Below are 26296 nucleotides of genomic sequence, written 5' to 3' on the forward strand. Positions count from 1 at the left end.
ATCCTATTTAAAGACTAGAAATGCAATAAAATGTTGGCTGCTAAACACTTGGTAAAAAAGCTAACCACGTTCATTTAATTTTGCCTTCCTTGCTAAGTTTCAAGCCAAATTTATTTAAAGAAAAAAGGAAAGTACACTCATATCTCTCTTTAATAATTTAGCATGGAACTCTAGAACATTTGCTCTTAAGGACCTCTTCTTTATTGATAGCCAAGTAAAAATAATTACTAGTTGGATAAATATTGTTTTCTAGCCCTTGCAGCTTAAAAAAGACTTGGCAAAGGTTATAAGGCAAAAGCTGACAAACACAAACACCTTCATATATAATAGTGTATATACTTCAGCTGACACTTTTAATATTTATTGAAAATATTCCAATTAAAAAATGAAAGGTATGCAAACATTAAAGTATTTGGTAACAAAACAAAAGTAAATATTTACTATCAATGTGAAGTACTAGCTGACAATGACCAGTTTCTCCAATGAGAACATAACCTACTTGTGACTGAAGAAATAATTATTTTGCCTGTGAATGACATAAGCAATCTGGCCAGGAAACAAACAATGGACAGGAATCATATGCAATTCCAATCTGATTAATTCATATAAGTGAAATGAAATAATTTTACTCACTAATATACTCAAACTTTATCTTTACTCCCAAGATTTGCAAAAATTCAATTATTCAAATAATTCAAGTTTGGTATTTATATTTTTTAATATGTAAGGGTAAGGAACCTCTGATGTTACAATAAGATAGGAAAAAAACAAAAGCATCTCATGAAAGAGGTATAATTATAGCCAAATACAAAAACAAGAAACATAGCCTCTTGATACAGCCAAATTATTCTATTAAAAACATTTAAACTACAGTTCTAGGGGTGGAGCTAGGGAAGGCATTTAAAAGCTTCCTTTAAATTCACCATGAGGATGAATTTTGAAAGGAGAAAAGTGATTTATGAATCTATGGACATATCACTAGGGAAGAAAAACTAGCAATAAATTCTAAAAGTTAAATCTAATTGGAAAAAATCTAACTTGGAAAAAAAATTCTGGTTTCAACTAAGTTTTTTTTTTCTTTTCCTGATTCATTTTATATAATAGCTTATTTAATCTTCTTCCAAATGGGTATTTATTATTTGTACAGATACACAAAAGTAATTCCCATTTTTCTTAAAACATACTAAAAATATACCTTAACCACAAAAAGTACTCACTGTGACTGGAAAGACGATGAGCATGGCTATTTTCAAAACAGCAGTAAACACAAGAAGCCAACATACATAAATTATGACAAATGTACATCTCATTTTTGACAAAAATAAGTTCTATTTGTACATTAATGCTTTATTATCAGCTTCTATATGATATCCTCCGACCTTATTTACATTTACTATGAGATTTCTAATAGCATGTGTAACTCAAAGGCACTCAATTCAGAGGTTATAAAGTCCTGAGCTTAAGTAGGAAATAGGATTCCTAACCAAAAACTGAACATAAATAATTCTAAAGATCACAGAATATGAAAACGTTTAAAGTGTAATATGTGGTACATAAATAATCTGTGACCTAATAATAAAGTTGTACAGAATGTCAAAGAAAAGACCATGTAAGGCAAAGGAATATCCTCAGAATCAAACTGATTTTTCTCCCCTATCCAAGTTCATTTGAAAGTCTGAATCTGATTTTTCTGTTGTTAAAATCCTAGGAAAGCTAAATATCAATAAAAGGCAAAATAAAATAGCATGAAAATGCTTAAGTTAAAAAGTTCCTCAGCTTATTCTTCAAAACCATGAAAAAAATATTTAACAATTAAAAACATATAGATTAGAAGAATACTCGACTAGGAGGAGGAATCATAAAGAGCAGTTGAAAAAATTAAAGGACAGCTTTAAACACACCAAATGAAAGAGCATTTATAATTGGCCATTCAAATTATTCCTTTAGCATTGTTTTAGCCAAATAAAAACAAAACTTACAGACGGATAATTGAGGTTCACTAACATCAGGTAGGATCAAAGTTCAAGCTAAAAATTGGTTGCAGAGAAATGTGAAATTTACCTACAGCAATTTTCTACTGATGCTGAATTAAAAAGCATGGGTCGACATCTTTATAACAAATGGTCGGACAGATATTTTCTTGGCTTTAAAATGTTTTTCCATATATGCATAGAAATGTAATGAGGACAAGAATAGTCTTCTGTATTATCTGTACAGTTCATAAGGCCTTTGTCACTGTTAGTCACCTTAGATGTGAATATCTGCAGGGCCATTAAATTAAAGCTGGCCAAAAAAGTTTACAAAGTGCTACTGTTTCCAACTGATGAGATCCTCAGTTTTCTGGATTTTCTGGATGATGATTATTTTCAGTTCTTTTTTCCGGTGATATATATAGGAAGTTACAGCAGATATACAAAGGGAAGATCAGAAGCCTGCTGTCCAAATTCATCACTACTTGTTCCTATAAAACAAATTTGTTGCTTTAATGATAATAGTAATATTATTAAAAATAAAACAGAGAACCAAACTGTTGAATTGAATAAACTGAAGGTTAGTAAGGAGGTTCAAAGTTTTTTTTTGCATCTGGAGTCAGAGAGTCACTGCTCAAATCTCAAAACTCCCACCCACTAGCTGTGTGTGACCCTGGGCAAGTCACTGACCTTATCAACCACAGCTTCCTCACTATAAAAGGGGACAAGAGTACTTATCTCACTGAATTACACTGAGGATTAAATGAGACAATGCACACAGAGGGCTTCACAAAGCCAGCTATATATTAAGTAATCAATAATGGTAGTTATTTTCATTACTGAAAAATTTCTATCAAGTACCTACATATTTTTTAAAATAAATTTATTTATTTATTTATTTGGCTGTGTTGAGTCTTCGTTGCTGCATACGGGCTTTCTCCAGTTGCTGAAAGCAGGCTCCTCGTTGTGGTGGCCTCTCTTGTTGCGGAGCTCGGGCTCTAGGCACGTGGGCTTCAGTAGCTGTGGCAAATGGGCGCAACAGTTGTGGTGCATGGGTTTAGTTGCTCTGCAGCATGTGGGATCTTCCTGGGGAAGGGATCAAACCCGTGTCCCCTGCATTGGCAGGGGGATTCTTAACCACTGCACCACCTAGGAAGTCCCAAGTACCTACATATTTTATGAACAGACACAGTCCAGAAATACACAGACTTCTCACTTGGCTTCAATGTCGGATGGTCTTTATGTATACCAAATACTTGGGATGATGGTGGGGAGTCATTATTAACACCAATAAGCATGGTTGCCACTCTTTTTTTTGTTTGTTTTTGTTTTGATATTTATGGTTCCCACTCTTGTCTAAGATTTCCCCTTGTCTCTAATGCAAACATGTTATTTGTCTCTTGGAACCTAAAATATATTATCATGTAAAATCAATTTCAGGTTCAGTTACATTAATACACATGATCATGAGTTGGAATTTCAGACAGACAGGAGCTGATACTACACCTGAGAGCTGCAAATGGAACCACCACTCACTCATGCTACAGATCTCTGGAACCCTTTACAAACAGCAGTATTTGGTGAACAGAATAAACCCTCAGAGTATAAGCAGTAGCACTGAAATGAGAACTCCTACTTTTTTAAATACTTGGATACATTCTCTGAAATAATATGCTTTAGTTTCACCTTTATACATTTTGGAGAATATTCTTTTAGAATACTGTTTAAATCTAGAATTTTAAATTTTTTACAGAAGCATGTGTTCCTGCAGTGAAGAGGGACTAAAACTGGAACATTTGAGTGACTGACAAAGGCTCAACTGGACACAGCTTCTGTGTTGGGGGAGCAGCAAGATAAATTTAGATAAAGAAGGTAGGGAATAGAAATGTGACCCAAACACACACACACACACACACACACACACACACACACACACACTCTCTCTCCCTCTCTCTGTGTTCTCCAAAACAGGCAAAGTGGTGTTTTGTTTTTGTTTTGTAAAGTTCGCGAACAAAATGGATACAATGATAGGTCAGGTGAGGCAATCACCTGGGCTGATGGTGCTAACAGGATTAGCAGACAGCAATTATGTCAGAATATAGTTGATCTTTAGATGCTTTGAGTCACCCTGGACTAGTCAACATTTGTAGCAATTACCTGAGTGAAGGCACATTTCCTAAGTTTGTTGAGGACATATGCTTTGACGATATGTATCTGATGAGAAAAGCAAGATTGTCTACTACAACCAAAGACTCCAAGGAAGATTAGTATTCTGGTATCTGAATATAGTTAAGGTTGGTGAGGGAGAGTAAATCAAAGGGCCAACTCTGGGAACAGAAGGGATCCATAGGGACATCACTTGGGGGCTGAATGGACATACCAATTTCTGAATATTGAACTGTATCAATCTCCATTTCCCCTCCCCAAACTAGACAGATTTAATTCTAGCTTCATCAAACCCTTAACTCCACCTGAGGGCTCAATTTATACCTATATTTGCACTGAAGCACCTTTATAGAAAGGCTCCATTTTCGTTCTTCCACTGTGCAGTAGAAGCAGTGAAGTCCACACATCACAGCATCAGACAGAGTGTTGGTGTCTTTCTAGGTTTTCATGTTTCCTTGCTTCTCTGAGACTCATGCTACTTATCTGTACTATAGCGCTATTACTTCCCTACATCCTATTTATAGGTCTAAATTCCAGGATCCATGTCTAACTCCCTACTAGAAACCTTCACTTAGACATACAGCAGCTCAAATTCAAATCATCAGCTACTGAGTACTACCTATTCTTTCCTTTTCTTTCTGTGCCATTTATACTTTCACTCTTGCAATTGGCTTTGATTTCCCATCTAGGCTCTTAAATGTCTCACCAGGTTACTTTTTTTGCCCACCCCTTAAACACCAGTGTTCCCTAGGTTTCCATCCTATCATATTCTCGATATATTTTCCTGCAGGTTATCTCATCCAGTCATTATTTCTAGCCCAGGCATTGCCTGTAAACTCTAGACCTGTTTATCCACTGGTCTATCACATCTTCACCTCAACACCCTCAAATTAAATATGCTTTACACTGAGTTCATCATCTCTTCATGTTCATTTTCCTTACGATAATTCAAATATCAGGAAAAATCACCACTATAATCAAGTTGCCCTAGTCAGAAAACCATGTACTATCTTTGACTCCTTTTTCCTCACCCTCACACACACTTAAGCACCAAATTCTATCACTTGCACCCCTTTATTTCTAGGAGCCATCAACATTTCTTCATCCTCACTGCTACCTTCCATAAGGTTCTCATCATTTCTGATCTGGATTACAGCAATAGCTTCTAAATTGCCTTCCTACCACTATCATGTCTCTAATCCTTCTTCCACATTTCTGAGAGATCCTTCTATAATGTAAATCTAGTTAGCATAGTTCTATAAGAGGGATAGTTTTAAAATAAATATATAAAAGCCTCTAGCTTTCCTATATATCATCAAAAACTATTTAGAAAAGATTCATTTCATATTAGTAATTAAAATATAAAATACCTAGCATTATACTTCCAGGAAACACATTAAGAAAAATACGGGGGAAAACTAAATTTTAGAGACGTTAAGAGAAGACCTGATTGAATGCAGAAAATACCATATTCCAGAGGGAAGATATCAATTTCTCACAAATTATATTTAACAATATATAGCAAAAGCCTCATAGGACTTTTTGAGAGGAAACTTGACAAAATGCTTCTATATCCTATGCAGGAGAACAATCATGCACAAAGAACCCAGGGATTTTTGAAAAGAGAATGAAGGTGAATTTGCATTACTGGTATTAAGATTCTTTTTACAGTGAGTCTAATTAAAACAAACCATAATTGTCTCCACAATAAAATCAGTAAAACAGAAATTTCAGAAACGAAACCAAGTATAAAAGGACTTAGTATATGATAAAAATGGCATTTCAAATACATTGACACATCGGATACACTTTAGATGTATCAAAATACTCCAAAGAAAAAATAAAAAGAGTAGGAAAAAACCCCAGATGACTATTTATATAATCTCAGTTAGAAGGCCTAAATATCACATCAAAATAAGAACTCATTAAAGGAAGAGACTGATAGATTGTTTAATGAAGGTTGAAAGACAAATTACAAAAATGGAAAAAGTATAGCATATCACAAATGTTATTATTCTTAATATATAAAAGGGGTTAAAATTAACAAGAAAACATCTCAATTAAAAAAAAAAAAACATACTTGCAAAAAAAAAACAAAACCCCAGAAACAACATAAACTGTCAATTTACACATGTCCAATAAGTATATAAAAACCCAACTATATCAGAAACCAAACAAATGAAAACTAAAACAAATGATTTGTTTCCATTTATTATATTGGCAGAAGGATTAGAAAGAATAATAATACACTATGTTGCCTATGCTCTCTGATACTACTGGAGGGAGTGTAAATTGACTATTTCTGGAGGGCAATTTGACCATTAGAAAATATATATACCATTTATTTGACAAGAATTCCACTTCTTGGAATTCATTGTTTAAAAAAGTCAGAAAAATGTATAAAGACACATGTACATTTTTGTATAATAGTGAAAAAAACAACAACAACAAAATCAACTTTATCCAAAATAGCATTATTTAAATTATGGTATATCTAAAACACACACATGCAACCCCTCAACTAAAATCCTTCCATAGCTCTCTAACAGATCTCAGGAAAAAGTCCAAACTCCATTCACAGCCCATCACGCCCTGGCTCTATTCCTACCAAACTCCTCCTCTTCCAAACCTCTCAGTTCCTTGAATGACCCATGTGCTCCCTTGCCTCTATCTTACTCACCATCTGAGGATTGGTTCAGGTATCCAGTCACTTTTTAAAAAAAAAAAAATTTATTTATTTATTTGGTTGCACTGGGTATTAGTTGCGGCAGACAAGCTCCTGAGTTGCAGCTTACAGGCTCTTTTAGTTGTGGCTCGCCAGTTCCTTAGTTGTGGCATGCAAACTCTTAGCTGAGGCATGCATTGGGATCTAGTTCCCTGACCAGGGATTGAACTTGGGCTCCCTACATTGGGAGTGTGGAGTCTTATCCACTATGCCACCACGGAAGTCCCTATCCATTCACTTTTCAACTTATCCAGAAGAGGTTTTCCCTGAGCTGTCCCTCCCCCACTTCCCCAATAAATGCACCTGTCCCCAACCCCATAGGAAAGGTTAGAGATGTCTCCCTCAATGCTACACACTCTTTGAGCCCGTATCTCTCACGCTACTTAGCTAGATAACACAAGCTCCTCTTTATTTCCTCCACTCCTAGCACAGAACCTAGCATATAGTAGGGACACAAATTTTGCTGAATGAACAAACCAAGGAATACAACTACTATCTTGGCCTGGTGCTTTTTAATTAAGTCTCTGGCTGGTTTGAGCCATGACAATGTTTTTTAATGAAGTTCCAGGTTGAAGGTAAAGACAAACATTGTCTGTGCAGCTCCAGAGGGTGTGAGAGAGACCAACAGAGAATTCCAACGGGGGCAGATTTGAACTTTCTTATATATCTACCTTCTCACTTACTACCTACCATGCAACAGAGTCAGCTCTCTGTCACTAAGAGTTCCAACAATGGTTGAGGACCCTCCGTAAGACAGCTGTTAAAGGAGTTCTCATACAGGGTAGATGAGGTCAGAACTATTACTTCCAAGGTTCCTTGCAGTGCTAAATTTTGATGTTCTATGAGAGTCTCTTCAGTCTGAGGAAAACTAACTTCTAATAATTTATGTGAACTATAGGCTCTGAATCCTTTATTAAAATAGTATGTCCATTGGAATGGTGGTTAGCTTTACTAGAAAGAAATAAGCTTCCTTGATTTTTAACAGCTTTCACTTTTTGAAACTGGTTTACTTTTTCATCATGACATTTTGAAATTTCTACATTCATGTGATTTGTGAAGAAACAAATGGCTTTAGAGATAATTTTGGGAACATTCATTTTAGAAGCCTGCTGTGCTAGAGGATAATGTTCTCTCGATAGCTAGGAACTATGGCGATATACTGGATTGTCTTTTTTTTATTTTTTTATTTTTTTGGGGGTACACCAAGTTCAATCATCTGTTTTTATACACATATCCCCGTATTCCCTCCCTTCCTTGACTCCCCCCCCTCGAGTCCCCTCCACCCTCCCCGCCCCAGTCCTCTAAGGCATCTTCCATCCTTGAGTTGGACTCTGTTTGTTATACAACAACTTCCCACTGCCTATCTATCTGTTACTAATGTGGAAATACATGCACTCATGCACACAATGAAGAAAACAAGTAAGATTCATAACTTTTTGAGGATCATGTTCAGGATGAATATTTCCCTGTTGGCAGCTTTCCCTGCCCCTCATATCAAATTCTGTTTTCTTTCTGCCTTTTTTTTTTTTTTTTGTCTTAGTTACACTTCTGGTAGAACGGAATGAATTATACAGAAGTGAACATGGTACTTCCATCCTCGCCTTCAAAAAACTCTCAAACCAACCTTTAAATCCAATATTAAATCTGCTTAAGCATTTTCAAAAGAGTCAAAAGACAAATGCTATAATGAAAAAATTAACAGAAAAGTAATCAAACATACCTGATCCTTTTCAAGTGTAAGTATCTGATAGCCAGTTGTTCTACTACATATTAGTTTTCCACTGCTATCAAAAGAGGCCAAACGTAATCTACAATAAACACACACACAAAACAAATGATTTTTTAAAGTGCCAATTAATTTATGAGCCCTCCCTTAATTTAATATTTACTTTTTTCTTCCATATGCTATGTAAGTCTTTTATTTTTATTTACTGACTTATTCTCTGTAAGTCTCTTTTATTTGATGACTTTTAAAAGTCTTTTCAAACTATAAACTAATTCTGTTTAGATTTACAAGCTTGTGCTATTATATATAGCTGAGATATAAAAATAATTTATAAGTATGCCTTTTTTGTGATAAAATATACACAAAATTTACCATTTTAACCATTTTTAAGTATATAGTTCTTGGCATTGAACACATTTCACACTGTTCTGTAATGATCACCACCATTCACCTCCAGAACCTTTTCTTCTTCCAACAGAAACTGTACCCAGTAAACATGAATTCCCCGTTTCCCCTTACCTCAGCCCCTGAAATCACCATCCTATTTCCTGTCTCTATAAACTTGTCTACTCTATGTACCGCATATAAGTGGAATCATACAGTATTTTTGTTCCTTTGTAACTGGCTTATTTCACTTAGCGTGATGTCTTCAAGGTTCATGTTATAGCACGTCAGAATTTCCCTCCATTTTAAGGCCGAATAATATTCCATTGTAGGTATGTACCACATTTTATTAGTTCATCTGTCGACACCTGGGTTGCTTCCACCTTTTAACTACTGTGAATAATGTTACTATGTGTACAAACATGTTTGAGTCCTTGCTTTCAATTCTCTTGGGTAAATAACCAGAAGAGGAATTGCTGGATCATATGGCAGTTCTATGCTTAATTTTTTGAGGAACTGCCATACTATATTCCACAAGGTACACACCATTTTACGTTCCTACTAGCAATGTACAAGGGTTCGATTTCTCCACATCTTCACCAACGCTTTTGCTTTGTTTTTGATATTAGCCATCCTAACGTGTGTGACGTGGTCTCTCACTGTGGTTTTGATTTGCATTTCCCTAACGATTAGTGATGTTGAAGATCTTTTCACATGCTTATTGGCCATATGTATATTTTCTTTGGAGAAATGTTTATTTATTTAAGTCTTTTGCCCATTTTTGAATCAGGTTAGTTTTTTTTGTTGTGGAATTTAATGAGTTCTCTATATATTCTGGATACTAACTCATCGACATACAGTTAGCAAATATTTTTTCCCATTCCATGGGTTAACTTTTCACTTTGTTAGGTGTCCTTTGACACACAATTTAATTTCAATGAAGTTCAACTTTTGTTGTTGTTTGTGCTTTGGTATCACACTGACGAAATCACTGTCGCGTTCAATGTCATAAAGCATTTCCCCTGTTTTCTTCCAAGAGTTATTTTATGGTTTAGCTCTGATGTTTAGGTCTTTGATCCATTTTGAGTTAATTTTTGTGTATGGTGTAAGATAAATATAAATATATGACTTTTCAACAATCCGTTCATTAAGCTATTTTCTAATTTGTCAGCATCCTCTCCAGAAAAATATTGCCAGCTCAACTATTAAGCAAAGTTGGAATCTGAAACTCTACAGAAAGCTAAGGATAATACCAGACATGTTTTCCTGTAAAAATACCCTGCTGTATTTCCAGTTTGGACCTTTTATTGCTAGGAATAGCAGCAAGGCAACAGCTTCAAGCCCAGGATCAATCCTATACCATTTATATTCTAGCCCATTCTTTCTTCCTGACATATTAGATCTAGGTCTTATAATTTTGATTATTAATACACTTCATAGGAATGGAGCCTTATCCTTTCTTTGCAGTTTCATATATGTTGTATCTTACCAAAGTTCTACTATTATTGGTGTAAATTATGGTTTTATTTCATTTCTTGTAGTTCTTCTGGAGTGAGGAAGAGTGGGGCAGGAAAATCTCATCCTACCTAAATGCTATGCTCCTTCGAGGCTGTAAACTGACAGATCCACTACATGGCTGATTCAACGTATTGCGTTTGAAAATGATGTATCGGTTTGTGTAAGTTACAAGCAGGTCAAAGCCGAAGTTAAAACCTGTCCACCGCCAGCAGTACTAAAATACAAAGGAGAAAGATTTATTTCAGTTTATCACATTAGCAAGTCAAAAGTAAAAAGTTCAAAATGTTTTTTCTTTTTCTAATTCATTTCAAATATTTTTGTCTTGTGGGTTCCCTACTTTTTGTCAGTGCCTTAAGGTTTACCACACAGAATATAGCTGTGATATATATACAAGGTGTACCACATAGACATGGTATATATAAAAGCCAGCAAAAGCAGCCTTTATGATCATTATTCCTTATGGTACTTTCCTAATATTGTCTCTTCATGATCTGTTTCATCAACTCTCCACACTGTAATTTTGTCATAACTAATAAGGCTTTTCACTACAACTCTAAGTAGGTATAGTTCAGAGGACTAAGAGTCTAGATAGAGGTAAAAAGAAGCCACTAAAATTTTTCCTGCTTTAAAAATACTCTGAAATACCTTAAGTGATACCTTGCATGATCTCTCTTATATGTAAAATCTAAAAAAATATATGTATTAAAAAAAAACCCTAAGCTTACAGATACAGAGAACAGTTTGGTGGCTTGCAGAGGCGACAGGTGGAGAGTGGGAGAAACGAATGAACTGCTTTAAGTTTAAATAAATTAAATTTTAAAAATACCCTAAAATACCTTAAGTAACTAACCAACAGATACACAACTGAGTTATTTAAATTCCATCATGAGGTGCACAAGTTTGTTTATTCGATCACCTAATAGTTAATGAGAGACTATTAAGTAAAGTGGCGTTGTGTACTGAAGTAAAGTTAGGACTTCAAGTGTTTGGTTGGCCCTCTGAATTACAACACTGAATCGACAGTTCACTGATATTTACTGAGCACATATTTTGTGCCAGGTACTGCTCGAGGCATTGAAGAAGTGGAAGTAAATAAGTTTCTGCCCTAGTAAATGCATATTTTAATTTGTGTGTGTTTGTGTGGTGGAGAGATGAACAACAAACATGAAATGGGATGGGAGAGAAGAGGACAGAACAGAATGCTGGGAGAGAGTGACAGAGTAGAGGAGACGGCCGGCAGCTGGGGAGCGTGCTAGTTCAGGCAGGTGGTCAGGGAACATCTCTCTAAGGAGATGCTATGTGACTAGAGTCCTCAGTCAACTAAGGCGTGGACCAGGTAGCTATCTGGGGAAAAGTGACTTAGACAAAGAGAACAACGAGTACAAAGCTCTGGAGGTAAAAACATGCTTGGCATATCTGAGGAACAGCAAAAAGGGCTACGTGGCTAGGGCAATAACTGAGGGGGACAGAAGGTGGAGATGAGTTCAGCGAGTCAGTCAGGGGCCAGAAAACAGGGCCTAGCATCCACAGTAGGAAAGAGTTTGGATTTATTCTAAGTGTGGTAAGAAGCTAATGGAAAATTTTAGGGAAGGATGTAACGTGATCTGACTTGCATTTTAAAAAGATTTTGGCTGTTGTGTGGAAAACAGAATATATAAGAACAAGAGTAAAAATAGGGAGAGCAGTTATGAAGCTACAACAACAGTCCAGGCAAGAGATAACGGTGGCTTGGACTTGGGACATAGTGGTAGATATGGTAAGAATATATTTCGATGATATATATCCAAGGGAACTTCCTATGGACAACAGGTGTGACGTGAAATAAAGAAGAATCCGAAGTTTGGAGCTTATGCAATGGATGAACAGAGGGACTACTGATGGGTTGGAGAATACTTGGGAAGGAGGAGTTTGGGAATGAAAATCAAAGAGTTCAGCTGGGACCATTATATCTGAAATGCTATTAGGATTCTAAGAAAGATGTCAAGTGAGAAGCTGGATACAGAAGTTAGGAATTGGTGTAAAGTCATGGGACTACATGAGATCACTTAGGAGTCAGCATAGAGAGCACAGATAGGGAAGAAGTTTAAGTACTGAGCCTCCAGTCACGCCAACATTTGCTGAGAAAGAGAAGGATCTAGCAAAGACTTGGAGCAGCCAATGAAGTAGGAAGAAAACCAGCACAGTATGCTGTCCTGGAAGTCAAATGGAGAAAACCTCCATGGAGTGAGTGAACAGATGGGTCATGCTGCCAAGAACTTTCAGAAGACTAAAAACTACTTGATCTGGTAATGCGGGAATCACTCGTGACAACGGCACAGCAGTTTCAGTTGAATTTATTGGAGTAAATGAACTGGAGTGGATACATGCAGCTTTTTTCAATGAGTCTTGTTTAAAAAGGGTACAGAGAGGGGCTTCCCTGGTGGCGCAGTGGTTAAGAATCAGCCTGCCAATGCAGGGGACACGGGTTCAATCTCTTGTCCAGGAAGATCCCACATGCCTCGGGGCAACTAAGCCTGTTCCCCACAACTACTGAAGCCTGCGTGCCTAGAGCCCGTGCTCCACAACAAGAGGAGCCACTGCAGTGAGAAGCCTGCACACTGCAACGAAGAGTAGCCCACTCACTGCAACTAGAGAAAGCCCATGCACAGCAACAAAGACCCAATGCAGCCAAAAACAAACAAACAAACAAATAAATAAATAAAATGTTTAAAAAAAAGGGTGCAGAGAAATGAGTGGAAGCTAGAGGGGAATGTGGCTCAGGGAATGGTTTAAGATGGGTGATGCTGTAGCATGTCATATGCTTAATGAGAAGGATACAGAAGAGAAAAACTGATGATTCAGGAGAGGGAGGTGATGACTGTAGGAGCAAACCTTTTGAATAGGTGAGAAGGGATGGGGTCCATTACAAGAGGAGGAGATGGGCTAGAATATAAGCGGACAGTTCACCTATTCTAATAAGAGGAAAAGCACAGCACATGGCTGCAGATGCAGGTAGACTGGTAGTATTGTGGGTAGGAGGATGCACAGATCTCTTCCTATTGCTTTTATTTTCTGAATGAAGAAAGAAGCAAGGCCATTGGATAAGAATAAGGGTGGCAGCATTGCCCTTTTGAGAAGGTATGAGAGTTACTCCAAGAGTGCGAGGATAAATTCACTAGGGAAATGGAGGAGGATCACCACGCAGCATTAAAGGCCCGCTTCAAGTTTACAGTTACAAACATTCAAGCAAAACCTGCTGGGGTTTGTATGGTGTTTTTCTTTAGTCACCTTTATTTGTACGGAAGCAGGCATGGGGTGCGTGGATAGGTGGGATTTAACAAGAACTGGCATTTAACCAGGTGAATTTGACAGAGTGAAAAAGGGAAAAGGGAAGTTAAGAGTATAAACCAGGAACCAATTTTTTTTTTCACCTTGTACATTGTTTTAAACTGTTATCTACAAAAGTTCCCAGCCCTAATTTTAGTCAATAATTTTTTAAAATTAATTTTTATTGGAGTATAGTTGCTTTACAATGTTGTGTTAGTTTCTACTGTAGAGCAAAGTGAATCAGCTATGAAGTGAATCCGCTATACGTAAACATACATCCCTTCTTAGGTCATCACACAGCATTGAGTAGAATTCCCTGAGCTATACAGTTGGTTCTCATTAGTTCTCATTTTATACATAGTATCAATAGTGTATATATGTCAATCCCAATCTCCCAATTCCTCCCACCCCAGCCAGGGACCAATTTTAAGACTGAACATAAAATATAAGTAAAGAAAGAAGTAGGGGTGTGGTGAGAGCGTAATGAGGAAAAGATAGTAAGAACAATGTATTGTGCATTCTAGTGGGGTCAAAAAGTTGTTTGGAGTCCAGGAACTAGAGGGAGAATGCTAGAAAGATAATATGAAGTAGAGTCTGCAAATGGTATGCTTAAAATGGAGATTTTTTGAAGAGGGTACATGAATTAGTGATACAAAAATTGAGTCATGCTCACAGGAAATGAGTACCTGAGGTACGGTGGAGCACAAGATCACAGAGGAAAGGAAGGTGAGGGAACAGATGCTAAAATCACCAAGATGGATAAGAAGAGTAGGGAGAAAGAAAGCCAGTGAGCCCAGTGAGTGATGGCCACAGAGTAGTGAGTGGTGTAGCAGAAGTATGTGCTTCAAAGGAGCCATGATTCAGTGACAATGAGGGTGGAACAAGGTCTGGAAGCGGCAATAAGGACTAAGGAATAAACAAGATACTATTCCTCTTTCACACTCTGAACATTTTATTACAATTATTAATGCAAACATAATATAATGAAATTTTAAAAATTAAAGTTAAAATGAGGGAAAATCTGGGAGAAAAATAACCAAATGGTTATCTAAATTAGGCTGAATTTTTTTAAAGATGAAAATTACAATTAGGATAGAATTTAAAAAAAAATGTAGTTCACATCTCTTTAGTGGCTGTAAAATCAATTTAACGAGTCACAATCAGCTTTTTTAAAAAAAATTGAGTAGAAATAAATCTTAGGACACAGCAGCTGTATGCATTGTTTTGTAATACTTTTGTTTTACTTATATGCATTTGTTATTGGGTGGTAATGAAAAACATAATTCTTCATGTGGGTAGCAATCAAAGGGTTTGAATGTCTTTAGTCTAGGGTAACTGTAAAATAGAAAGAATTACTTTTAAGACTATTTGAGAACTACCATTTAACATCTTATTTGTCTTAATTTCTGGATTGCTGAGAGATCTTTTCATATCTCTTATCTAGACCCAGAAAATTCAACAGTCTCAGGGAAGGCTGAATAATCAGTCTCAGGGAAGGCTGAATAACCAATCACCACTGAGCATGTGACTCCTCGCCCAGGAGACCATGCTACAGAAACTAATCCACAAAAAAGCTCTTCTGAGGTATAACACGTACCATGATTGTTACTGAAAGTATATTTTGCACTAATAGTACAACAATTTGTTTAAGACTCTTGTAAGAGTCACAACCCATACTTACTTCACCATCTTTGGCAAGCTTTCTACCACACCTCATGCTATTTCCCTCTAGTTCTTCTTTATTGATTTCTTGAGGCCTAGAAATATACATAAAATATGAAATCTCATAGATAATAAGCAACTAACAATTGAAAAATAATTGAGTTAAAATCAAGAGAAAAACTTGCTACTAAATTTAAAAATAAAATTTTGTAGTACAGATAAAAATCAAAATGCAATGATTAAATCTACTCGTTACCTTTGCTAAATAAAATAAAAAATGTTTAAATCCTCAGTGCTTTATTTATTGCCTTGACTTCTAGAATACTTTTACTAGGTCACAGTAAAACCAGAGAAGAGGGGGAAAAATTTATGAGAAATTCTGCTTACCAAGAAAATAAAACACAAGTCTAACTACTAAGTAAAATAAATTAAAATCTATTATTTAAGATGTGACTTGGTATCACCTACCATTTGATATTATTGTTTCACACATGAGCCATTTTTTTAAGTAGTACAACTATACAGACTCAGAATTTAATAGAAAACAGTTGTAGATTTTTATCAATTAATCTTTACTTGGCCCCTTATTTTAAAAACTTTAATCAACTAAGAGAAACACTGTTATTTCAAGATGTAATCATAAAATTATATTATTATTAGCTTAGAATTCCAAAGGATAAAAGTAATACAATACATTCATTCATATGCAGCATTTATTAAATACCTAGATGCTGGGGCCATCATCATCATCATCTAATAAATATATTGAAACAAACACAATACATAAAAAATAATTAAATGTAAATAAAACTAATAAAACGTGTCCTTGACATCCAAGAGCTCAGTCTAGTAGGGAGCTAGACACAAGTACTAATATAATAATGTGGAGAGAATTGATGTTCAGAGCATGAAGAAGGCACAGATTTATTGCCTGGGGTTAGAGTGGGGATCATCACAGAGGAAGTATTATTTGTGCCTGAGAGGGAGTTTGCTGGGGTAGAGGTCAGGGGTGAACTCTATGCAGAGGAAGGGTAAAAAAGGACCGGAGCATGAAAGAATACCAAATGTATGAAGAATTTAGTGCAGCTGGAGCCCAAAATGAGCATGAGAGGACATGAAGAGAAAGGCATTTGGGATAGACTGTTGACGGGCCCCACAGGCTACACTAACAGGAATTTCAAATTCTCCTATAGACAAGAGAGAGTTTCCATGTATTTGTTCTGTTACTTTAAATTTTCTTATGAAAAATATGAAACATATAAAGGTAAAGAAAATAATATAATGAGCCAAATTTTCTCACCATCTAGGTTCAGTAATCTTGTTTTAGTTTTACTCCCAACCCATGTCTCCCCACATCCCTCCCAACTGATTATTTTTGAGGTTGACCCTCCAGTCATCATCCCCTTTCATCTGTAAATAGTTCAGTATGTATTTCTTAAAGACAAGGACTTTCAAAAATGTTGACACAATATATATCCACACATAAAGCAATAATCCCTAACTACCATCAAATGTACCTGGTCTTAATATTTAAGCAGGGAAGTGAAATTCTCTCTCTACTTAGAAGGATAATCCTCTGTTGGCAATGTGGAAAAGAGTCTGGAAGCAGAGAACCCTGGAGGGAGACTTTACTAGATTATAACCTACAGTCCAGGGAGTACACTGTCTTTCTCACTTCAGCAGCCCTGCAGCAGCGAGCAGATGCTCAGTATGTGTGGGACAGACTGCTTCATTACAGGCAATAGCCACTTCTGAGGGCAAGAAAACCACTTATTCTAGCTCAGTCTCTTAGGTGAGACTATATTAAACTCAAAAAGGATACAGATGAGAAAAATCTTGAAAAACAAAGAACATCCAACATTTAAAAACTGAATATACAAAAGAAGCAGGTAGGATGGTTTATAAAATACTACAAAATGCTTCAAATCTGAATTGCAGTAAATAATTAACTCTCATTTTTTGGAAGGGTTTCTTATTTCTATTTCAGCAATCTTACTATATTTGTGCAAGATAAGTATGCTGTGAATATATGTGGGAAAAGATGGGATATAAATTTTAAGCAAAGTAGAAACTAAGAACCTTGGATAATAATCTTGTAATCATTATCATAAGTTTGTAGAACGCTTTCACACACTGTTTAGATATAAACACAACTAGGCTATTATTTTAGTAAGTAGTTTGGTGTATAAAAATAAATTAAAAGAGATCGGGGCAGAAAAAAATTAAATGTAAAACCTTTCTATATACTCACAGGTGGATTGTCTCTTCACACTGCCTATACCAAGGAGCTAGTATATAAAGATCAAATAATAAATGTGGAAGTACTTCTGTGAACAGCAAAGCACTACACACTGAAAGAACAGATAACACGCTTTCTCTTAAAATGAAGACAGTACATAAATATTTTGTAGAGGGGTCATATGCTTTTGACGAAGAGTAACCAGATGAGTAATTCACTTCACACTCAAGTCTTCAAAAAACCTATTACAGGGGACACTACCCTGGTGGTCCAGTGGTTAAGACTCCACCCTCCCAATGCAGGGGGCCTGGGTTCGATCCCTGGTCAGGGAACTAGAGCCGGCATGCCACAACTAAAAGATCCCACATGCCTCAACTAAAGATCCCACATGCCTCAACCAAGACCTGGCACAGTCAAGTAAATAAATATTGAAAAAGAAAAAAGAAAAAAAAATTCTTAAAAAAACAAAAAAAGCCCCTATTACATTAGTGAGAATTTGACAACACTACCACAAATAAGAAAATTGGCTTTACCTATACATATATATATGAAGATAATGCTTTATGAAAGCATTAGTCCAGGTAATATCTCAACAGGTTAAAAGAATATCATAACACTAAGTGAAACAAAGTATATGAATTATTCAATTTTACTAATATAGTAAATGACAATGCAAACATTCTTTTATACTAATTGACCAAAAAGATAAATATTTATAATATTGATAGTTATAGAAATATAAGAATGAAAGTTGATTACGTGATCTTTCCTCTAACAGCTCTTGATTTTAATACTATTACTGGTTTTTCAATATAATGAATGCATTTAAAAATTCATAGCAAAATCCAGACTTCTATGGCCAATTAATCTACAACAACGGAGGTAATACTATATTGATACAATGGAGAAAAGACGATCTCTTCAACAAGTGGTATAGGGAAAGCTGCACGGCTACATGTAAATCAATGAAACATGAATACTCCCCCTTACACTATATACAAAAAAACTCAAAATACTTTAAATACCTAAGTATAAGGCATGACACCATAAAACTCCTAGAAAAGAACGATATAAACTGTAGCAATATTTTCTTAGATCAGTCTCCCAAGGCAAAAGAAATAAAAGCAAAAATGAATAAGTGGGACCTAATCAAACTTAAAAGCTTTTGCACAAGCAAAAGAAACCATAAACAAAATGCAAAGACAGCCTACAGAATGGGAAAAAATATTTGCAAATGATGTGACCTGTAAGAGGTTAATATCCAAAATATACAAACAACTCATATAACTCAAAAAAACAAACAACCCAATCAAAAAATGGGCAGAAGACCTAAATAGGCATTTCTCCAAAGAAGACATATGGATGGCCAAGAGGCACATGAAAAGCTGCTCAACATCACTAATTATTAGAGAAATGCAAATCAAAACGACAATGAGGTATCACCTCACACCAGTTAGATTGGGCATCATCAGAAAATCAACAAACAGCAAATGCTGGAGAGGGTGTGGAGAAAAGGGAACGCTCTTGCACTGTTGGTGGGAATGTAAATGGATACAGCCACTATGGAGAACAGTATGGAGGGTCCTTGAAAAACTAAAAATAGAGTTACCATATGAACCAGCAATCCCACTACTGGGCATATAGTAATGCAAAAACACACCAGAGAACACCATAATGCAAAAAGACACATGCACTCCAATGTTCACTGCAGCACTATTTACAATAGCCAGGACATGGAAGCAACCTAAATGTCCATCAACAGATGAATGGATAAAGAAGATGTGGTACATATATACAATGGAATATTACTCAGCTGTAAAAAAGAACGAAATTGGGACATTTGAAGAGACATGGATGGACCTAGAGACTGTCATACAGAGTGAAGTGAGTCAGAAAGAGAAAAACAAATATTGTATATTAACATATATATGTGGAATATAGAAAAATGGTACAAATCAACCAGTTTGCAAGGCAGAAATAGGGACACAGATATAGAGAACAAACATATGGACACCAAGTGGGGAAAGCAGGGAGGGTTGGGGTGGGATGAACTGGGGTATAGGGATTGCCACATATACATTACTAATAAGAAAAAAAATCAAATTGTACACTTTAAATATATGCAGTTTATTGTATGTCAATTGTATCTCAATAAAAGTTCCTAAAGAAAAACAACAACAAAAAGAACAAAAACAAAACAAAACAAAAAAATGGACAGAAGACCTAAATAGACATTTCTCCAAAGAAGACATACAGATGGCCAATAGGCACATGAAAAGATGCTCAACATCACTAATTATTAGAGAAATGCAAATCAAAACCACAATGAGGTATCACCTCACACCATTAAGAATGGCTATCATCAAAAAGTTTACAAATAATAAATCTGGAGAGGGTGTGGAGAAAAGGGAACCCTCCTACACTGTTGGTAGGAATGTAAATTGGTGCAGCCACTATGGAAAAGAGTGTGGAGGTTCCTTAAAAAACTAAAACTAGAGCTACCATATCTAGCGATTCCACTCCTTGGCATATATCCCCCCAAAATGAAAACTCTAACTCAAAACGATATATGTATCTTAATGTTCATAGCAGCACTATTTATAATAGCCAAGACATTGAAGCAACCCAAGTGCCCATCAACAGACAACTGCCTTAGGAAGATGTGGTGTGTATATATATATACACACACACACACACACACACAATGGAATACGCATTAGTCATAAAAAAGAATGAAATATTGCCATTTGCAGCAACATGGATGGACCTAGAGAATATCATACTAAATAAGTCACGTAAGTCAAAGAAAATTGTATGATATCACTTACATGTGGAATCTAAAAAATAATACAAATGAATCTATATAAACAACAGAAACACTCACAGACACAGAAAACAAACTTATGGTTACCAGAGGGGAAAGGGAGGGGTGGTGGGACAAATTAGGAGTATGGGATTCACAGATACAAACTATTATACATAAAACAGATAGCAACAAGATTTACTGTACAGCACGGGGAACTATATTCAGTATCTTATAATAATCTATAATGGAAAAGACTCTGAAAAAAACAAACAAAAAAACAACTGAATCTCTTTGCTGTACACCTGAAACTAACATGATATTGTAAATCAACTATGTTTCAGCAAAAAAAAAAGTTTTGATTTGTTTTGTTTTTTAATGAACAATGCTATGATGTGCCGTACTTACCCCACCTCACTGTCTTGTTCTGCCCGGAGCATAGCAAGCCACTGCTGTTTATACACAAAAGACAGCCACTCTAAAATGTACAAATAAAGAATAATAAGAAATATGGAAAAACATAAAGGATTTAAAAATTTTAAGAAGTTGGTAAAATTTTTACCATTTTAAAATTCAAGTTTAAAACAGCAGTAAGTAAAGCTGGTAATCTATATTTTACAAATGTGCTATAATGATATTGCTTAAGGATTTTTAAAGTGGTAAATGTTATCTTCCTTTGCCTTAGGACAGACTCTACTTAGATCAGATACATTTAAATCTTTCGTTAAAAGTACATTCTTGCATTTAATAATTTCCTTTTCATAGCTCATATTAATTTTAATTTGTGAGAAACATACCAAAAGTAATATTTTCAGTTTTTACAAAAGCTTTAATAGAAAGCTGAATAATAGATTGTTTCTGTATTAAATTATCTAAAAACAACTAATTAATGAGAAATAAACTGTCTCTAAATTATTAGATGAATTATAAAACTCAAGAAATGATTTTGACACATTAGGTTTAGAAATATTATAATTTAAATTATTGTAGATGGAATATAATATATGCTTCCCTTTAATAATAAGCATAGAATTTTTTCACAAAACAAGACTGTGGAAGCTGAAATTTTAATTAGTTTAAATAAAAACATGGATTTATTAAACAGATAAGCAGAACTGGCTTAGCACCATATTTATTTTTCTGCTATTATTTATTCCCAACTAAAAGGACAGTTTTTCTAATTTTTAAGTTAAATGATTTCTCTGTCTCTACCGAAAGGCAAGGGAAAAACCCTAGTGCAATTAAAATCTGGGTTTTCACTTCATAATTCTCTACCTAATAAATGTATTCAGATGACTTGCACTGATTTATTGGTGTCCTTCCTTAAAATTCTCTATAAATACACTTTTGAGTGCTTCCTTCCCCAAAATAATATTGTTGTTATTAATATTATAAGGAATAACTGCTAAATCTCTAGGCCACAATTTGTCATTAGTAGTAAAGACTAGCAGCAAAATTTATGTGACTCAGTATACCTACACACATATTGTCTATCTTATCTGCAATATATTTGGATTTTTAAATTCCGTTTTACTGTATTTTATTTTTTAAAAAAGCTGATCCTTTTCCATTAAAATGATTTCTCAACTCACTACTGGTTATGCCTATAGTTTGAAATTCACTCATCTAGAGATAGAATATGGCTTTTCATGATTCATTTATAAAAATGGAATGAAAGGGTTACACATGCATATTCTCAGATATCATGTAAGCCCATCCCATGAAAATGTTTTAAAATGTAATTTCAACAACTTTGAATAATCTCCTTCAAAACTAAAAGCTTTTTTTTTTTTTTTGGCTGCACCGCGAGACTTGCAGGATCTTAGTTCCCCGACCAGGGATTGAACCTGGTCCTCAGCAGTGAAAGCACTGAGTCCTAACCACTGGACCCCAGAGAAGTCCCTAAAAGCATTTTAACAAGTTAAAAATGTGGGTACACATTTTTGTCCCTCCTTTCTTGCCTTAATCTAAAACAGTAAAAAGTCAAACTAGAAATCTTTTTGGTCATTGGTAGTTCCTTCAGTAGCAGCAGCCCCAAAATAAGTCAATAGAACCACTAGCTCAAATGCAATGCTGGCAGTTGATACACAGGAAGAAATCTCTGGTAAAATGAGACTGAAAAATATGGGATACAAATAAGTGTAACAAATTCCTTTATACAGAGTTTCTAATATGATTACATGCAGACATATCTCCAAAAGGCAGATACACTAGGCAGAGTTTGCCAGAATCCTTTTTGGCAGAGTTAGTGTTCAGTGGAAAGATTCTGAAAAAGTGTCTTCAAGAAACATGGGATGTAGCTTACATGATATCTGAGAATATGCATGTGTAACCCTTTCATTCCATTTTTATAAATGAATCATGAAAATATGGGGACAGGGGTCTAAAATCATTTAGATTTTCAAATAGTATGCTTCTGGAGACCCCTGTCCCCATATCCTTTGTGTAAGACAAGAGAAATGATCTAAGTAAATTCATTCTGACTTATCTCATTTATTCTATCAGAATAAATAGAAAGATAAGATACGTCCCTAACTTGCCTAGGTTTATTGTTTAATGAAAGAAAAAGCATATATTCAGGTACATACACGTACAAAAATCCATTCACAACCAGTAAAGCTTATAGCAAAAAACAGCCTACAGGTTGAACTATTATATGAAACACGTTAAGTCAGGATTAGATCATGAAGGTAAAGGACAAACAGTCTATATAATAAAAAATTCCTATCTGGGTAAATAACCTCAAAACTAATTACATGAATTTATATACCTTTTTTTTTTTAAGTTTTGAGTATTTATTACCTCTGTTAAAAAATATAATTTATTTAATTAGAAGTTTACATAATTGGACTTTCTGATAATAGCTGTTTTTAACAATCAGTCCATAACGTTTCTGAAAAACAAACAGCTTTCACAAATCAGTAAAGCACATCACTGGATGTGGTGAAAACCAAAATGCAGTGGGATATGACTTTTCCCATCAAGCCCACAATGCCCACCTTTCTGGCCTCCAGGACAATCTGCTTCCCTACCTCTCTGCTCCAGCCACACTCCAGGACCTCACTCAAACTGCTCCTGCAGGAGCAACACTCCTGCCACCTTGGGCAAATTAATCCCTACTCCACAGCACCTGTAAGTCACCTTTGTAGCATTTATCACAATTTGCTATTATATTACTCTGGGAGTACCAGAAGTTGTTTTTTTTTTTTCTTCTGTCTCCATGACTCATAATATCTGTGATGGCTGAGGCCGAGTATGAGTCATATTCCCTCGGTACCTACTACAGTGTAGAGTAAGTGCTCAATAAGTATTCACTGAGTTAATATTCAGGAGGAAGGGCTGCCAGAAGAGACAGAGGGCTAGGGAAAGGTTATCTGTGTGTGGTCACCACCTGAGGCGCATCACCAGAAAGTATCTCCTTGGTTGCCTTTTGCTTATTTAGAATGGCCTGGGCTCCACCATTTAGGACTGAAAAGTATAGAAAAAAACCTTCCCAACATACACTGAACCTTCCCTAGAAAATGTGACCCTGAAAATACTCATCCTGTGACAAGGCAGAACTTTAGACTCTTGTAGACTGTAGTTTGTTTGCATAATGCTGAATAGTGTGTTTCAATGACTTTCTTTTGAACATATTCTTGCCATGGGCTACCAGGCAGGAGAGGGGAGTTCTCATCAAACTACTGACTGAACGGAGGAGCTCTGCCAGGTTTCTGCGTGGAACGTCCAACTACCAAGTAAGTCTCCCCCTGAGCAGATGGCCCTTTGCATGGCGAGATGGAAGGTTTGACACGAAACCATTCATGATACAAGGTGTGATGGACATTAAAAACCACTTTCTAGAAAATCCGGAGACACACAAAAACCTCTACTCAACTGGATTCTGTGAAATTTTAAAAAAGTAACACTAACCAGCAATTAACGGCATGGAGGCTAAAAATATATACCTTTTTATTTTAAGTAACTTATTTTCATAAAATTCATGCTGCTTTAACATCTCTATTTAATTTACAAAAATATTAAGCATTAAGTTTCTCCATTATTCCCACGACAGTAATTCCTGATATAGAAAGTTACAAGAATACCCATTTTCTTGTCCACGAAGCAAAATAAGGGAATAAATCTATTTCATTACTTTGTTATCAAAAGCCAAAAAATTACACATACTCAAAATGATGGTGACTCAAAGTTACTGCTTAAGTTTCTACAACTGGATATACAAACTTAAAAAGATTAAACATACTGGAATTCTTTTAAGTAACCAGTAAGATGTGGTTAAAAAAAAAATATGTGCTTTAGAATAGGAAAGACTTGGGGTTGCATTTGAGCTCTGCTTCTCAGTAGCTGTATGACAGGATAGCAATACTTCAACTATAAAATGGGGACAACTGCCTTGATAATTTCAAAGATTATGTTACATAACAGGTGTTAAATGCATAATCTGGCATATTACCTGAGACACTGTGAAGAATCTACACATATTTGTTTACTTTTCCTCCTTCCCTTTAAAGTTCTTAGGTTGGAGCTAGAACTTAAACTTACCTGATAGGGTAAATACAGTATTAGGCCATACGTAAGTTAGCATGTTTTAGAAAATAATTTTAGTTCACACAAACTGAGTGCCTACTACCTGTCAAGCACTGTACTATGTACCTGAGAGAAAAAGATGAAAAACATACAGCCCAACAAGGACACAGATATATTCTGTGCTACAGTGACCTAGCAACAGATTACCACATCTTAGCAAGGAAGTGGTAGCAGGCAAAAAAAGGAGGTGAGTTTAAGAATTATCTATAAGAAAAATCTATAGGACATGCTGAATGGATGTGGAGGAAAAGAGTTTGAGGAGGACAGGGTGACTTGCAGGATTCTGCCGTTCTTGTGAGGCTGGGTGGATTATTAATGTTGATGACTGATAAGCGAACACAGGAAGAAGAAGGAGTGCAGGGACGAGAGCTGGAGGGGAAAGATATAAGTAGTGTCAAACAGATGAACTGAAGCAATTTATAAATGGCGAGTAACAGCTGGATATCCAAGTACGAAACTCAGGGGAGAGGTCAGAATTGGAATCTTTCAATAAATCATATGAATGAAGGAAATCACTCTGGGACACTATTTAGAATGAAAAGATCAATGAATGGACCAAGGGCACCCTCAGGAAGTTAAGAGGTGGGCAGAGTAAGAGACGCTTACAAAAGAAAAAGAGAAGGAATGGTCAGAGAGACAGGAAAACAATAAGGAGAGTACAGTATTTCTAAACCAAGGTAGTACTGTAGAGAATTTCGAGAAAAAACTAACAAACTATGATATAAAATGCTAGAGAAGTTAAAATAAGACTAACATGAGGCCACTAGATTTTACAAACAATCCTAACTTTTGCTAGAGAGTTTGAGGGAAATGGTGGGGGCAAAAGATAGGCGGAAGTGGGTTGAGAAATGACTGAAAGGTAAGGAGATGGACACAGCAACTGTAGACTACTTTAAGAATTATAAGGGCATACAATGGAATATTACTCAGCTATAAAAAGGGATGAGATGGAGCTATATGTAATGAGGTGGATAGAACTACAATCTGTCATACAGAGTGAAGTAAGTCAGAAAGAGAAGGACAAATATTGTATGCTAACTCACATATACGGAATCTAAAAATGGTACTGATGAACTCAGTGACAAGAACAAGGATGCAGATACAGAGAATGGACTGGAGAACTCGAGGTATGGGAGGGGGCGGGGGGTGAAGGGGAAACTGAGACGAAGCAAGAGAGTAGCACAGACATATATATACTACCAACTGTAAA

At 35.7% G+C, this 26296-nt stretch overlaps 1 protein-coding gene across 4 annotated transcripts in view; it reads right to left on the bottom strand.

Annotated features, from left to right (window-relative positions):
• Positions 1–334: 334 nt before the first annotated feature.
• Positions 335–26296, bottom strand: part of GMCL1 (germ cell-less 1, spermatogenesis associated) — a 49414-nt gene continuing 23452 nt past the window's right edge. For 3 of the 4 annotated variants that reach the window (XM_057742249.1, XM_057742252.1, XM_057742253.1), the window contains 5 exons: positions 20908–20977; positions 15477–15552; positions 10558–10703; positions 8582–8669; positions 335–2461 (listed from right to left, as the gene is read on the bottom strand). In XM_057742249.1, coding sequence (XP_057598232.1) covers positions 2333–2461; positions 8582–8669; positions 10558–10703; positions 15477–15552; positions 20908–20977 — 509 coding nt within the window. In that variant the 3' untranslated portion in view covers positions 335–2332. The remainder of the gene's footprint in view (positions 2462–8581; positions 8670–10557; positions 10704–15476; positions 15553–20907; positions 20978–26296) is intronic. The other variant, XM_057742251.1, reaches the window with a different exon arrangement.

This window comes from Hippopotamus amphibius, chromosome 7 (assembly GCF_030028045.1).
Source record: "Hippopotamus amphibius kiboko isolate mHipAmp2 chromosome 7, mHipAmp2.hap2, whole genome shotgun sequence".
Taxonomy (NCBI): Eukaryota; Metazoa; Chordata; class Mammalia; order Artiodactyla; family Hippopotamidae; genus Hippopotamus; species Hippopotamus amphibius.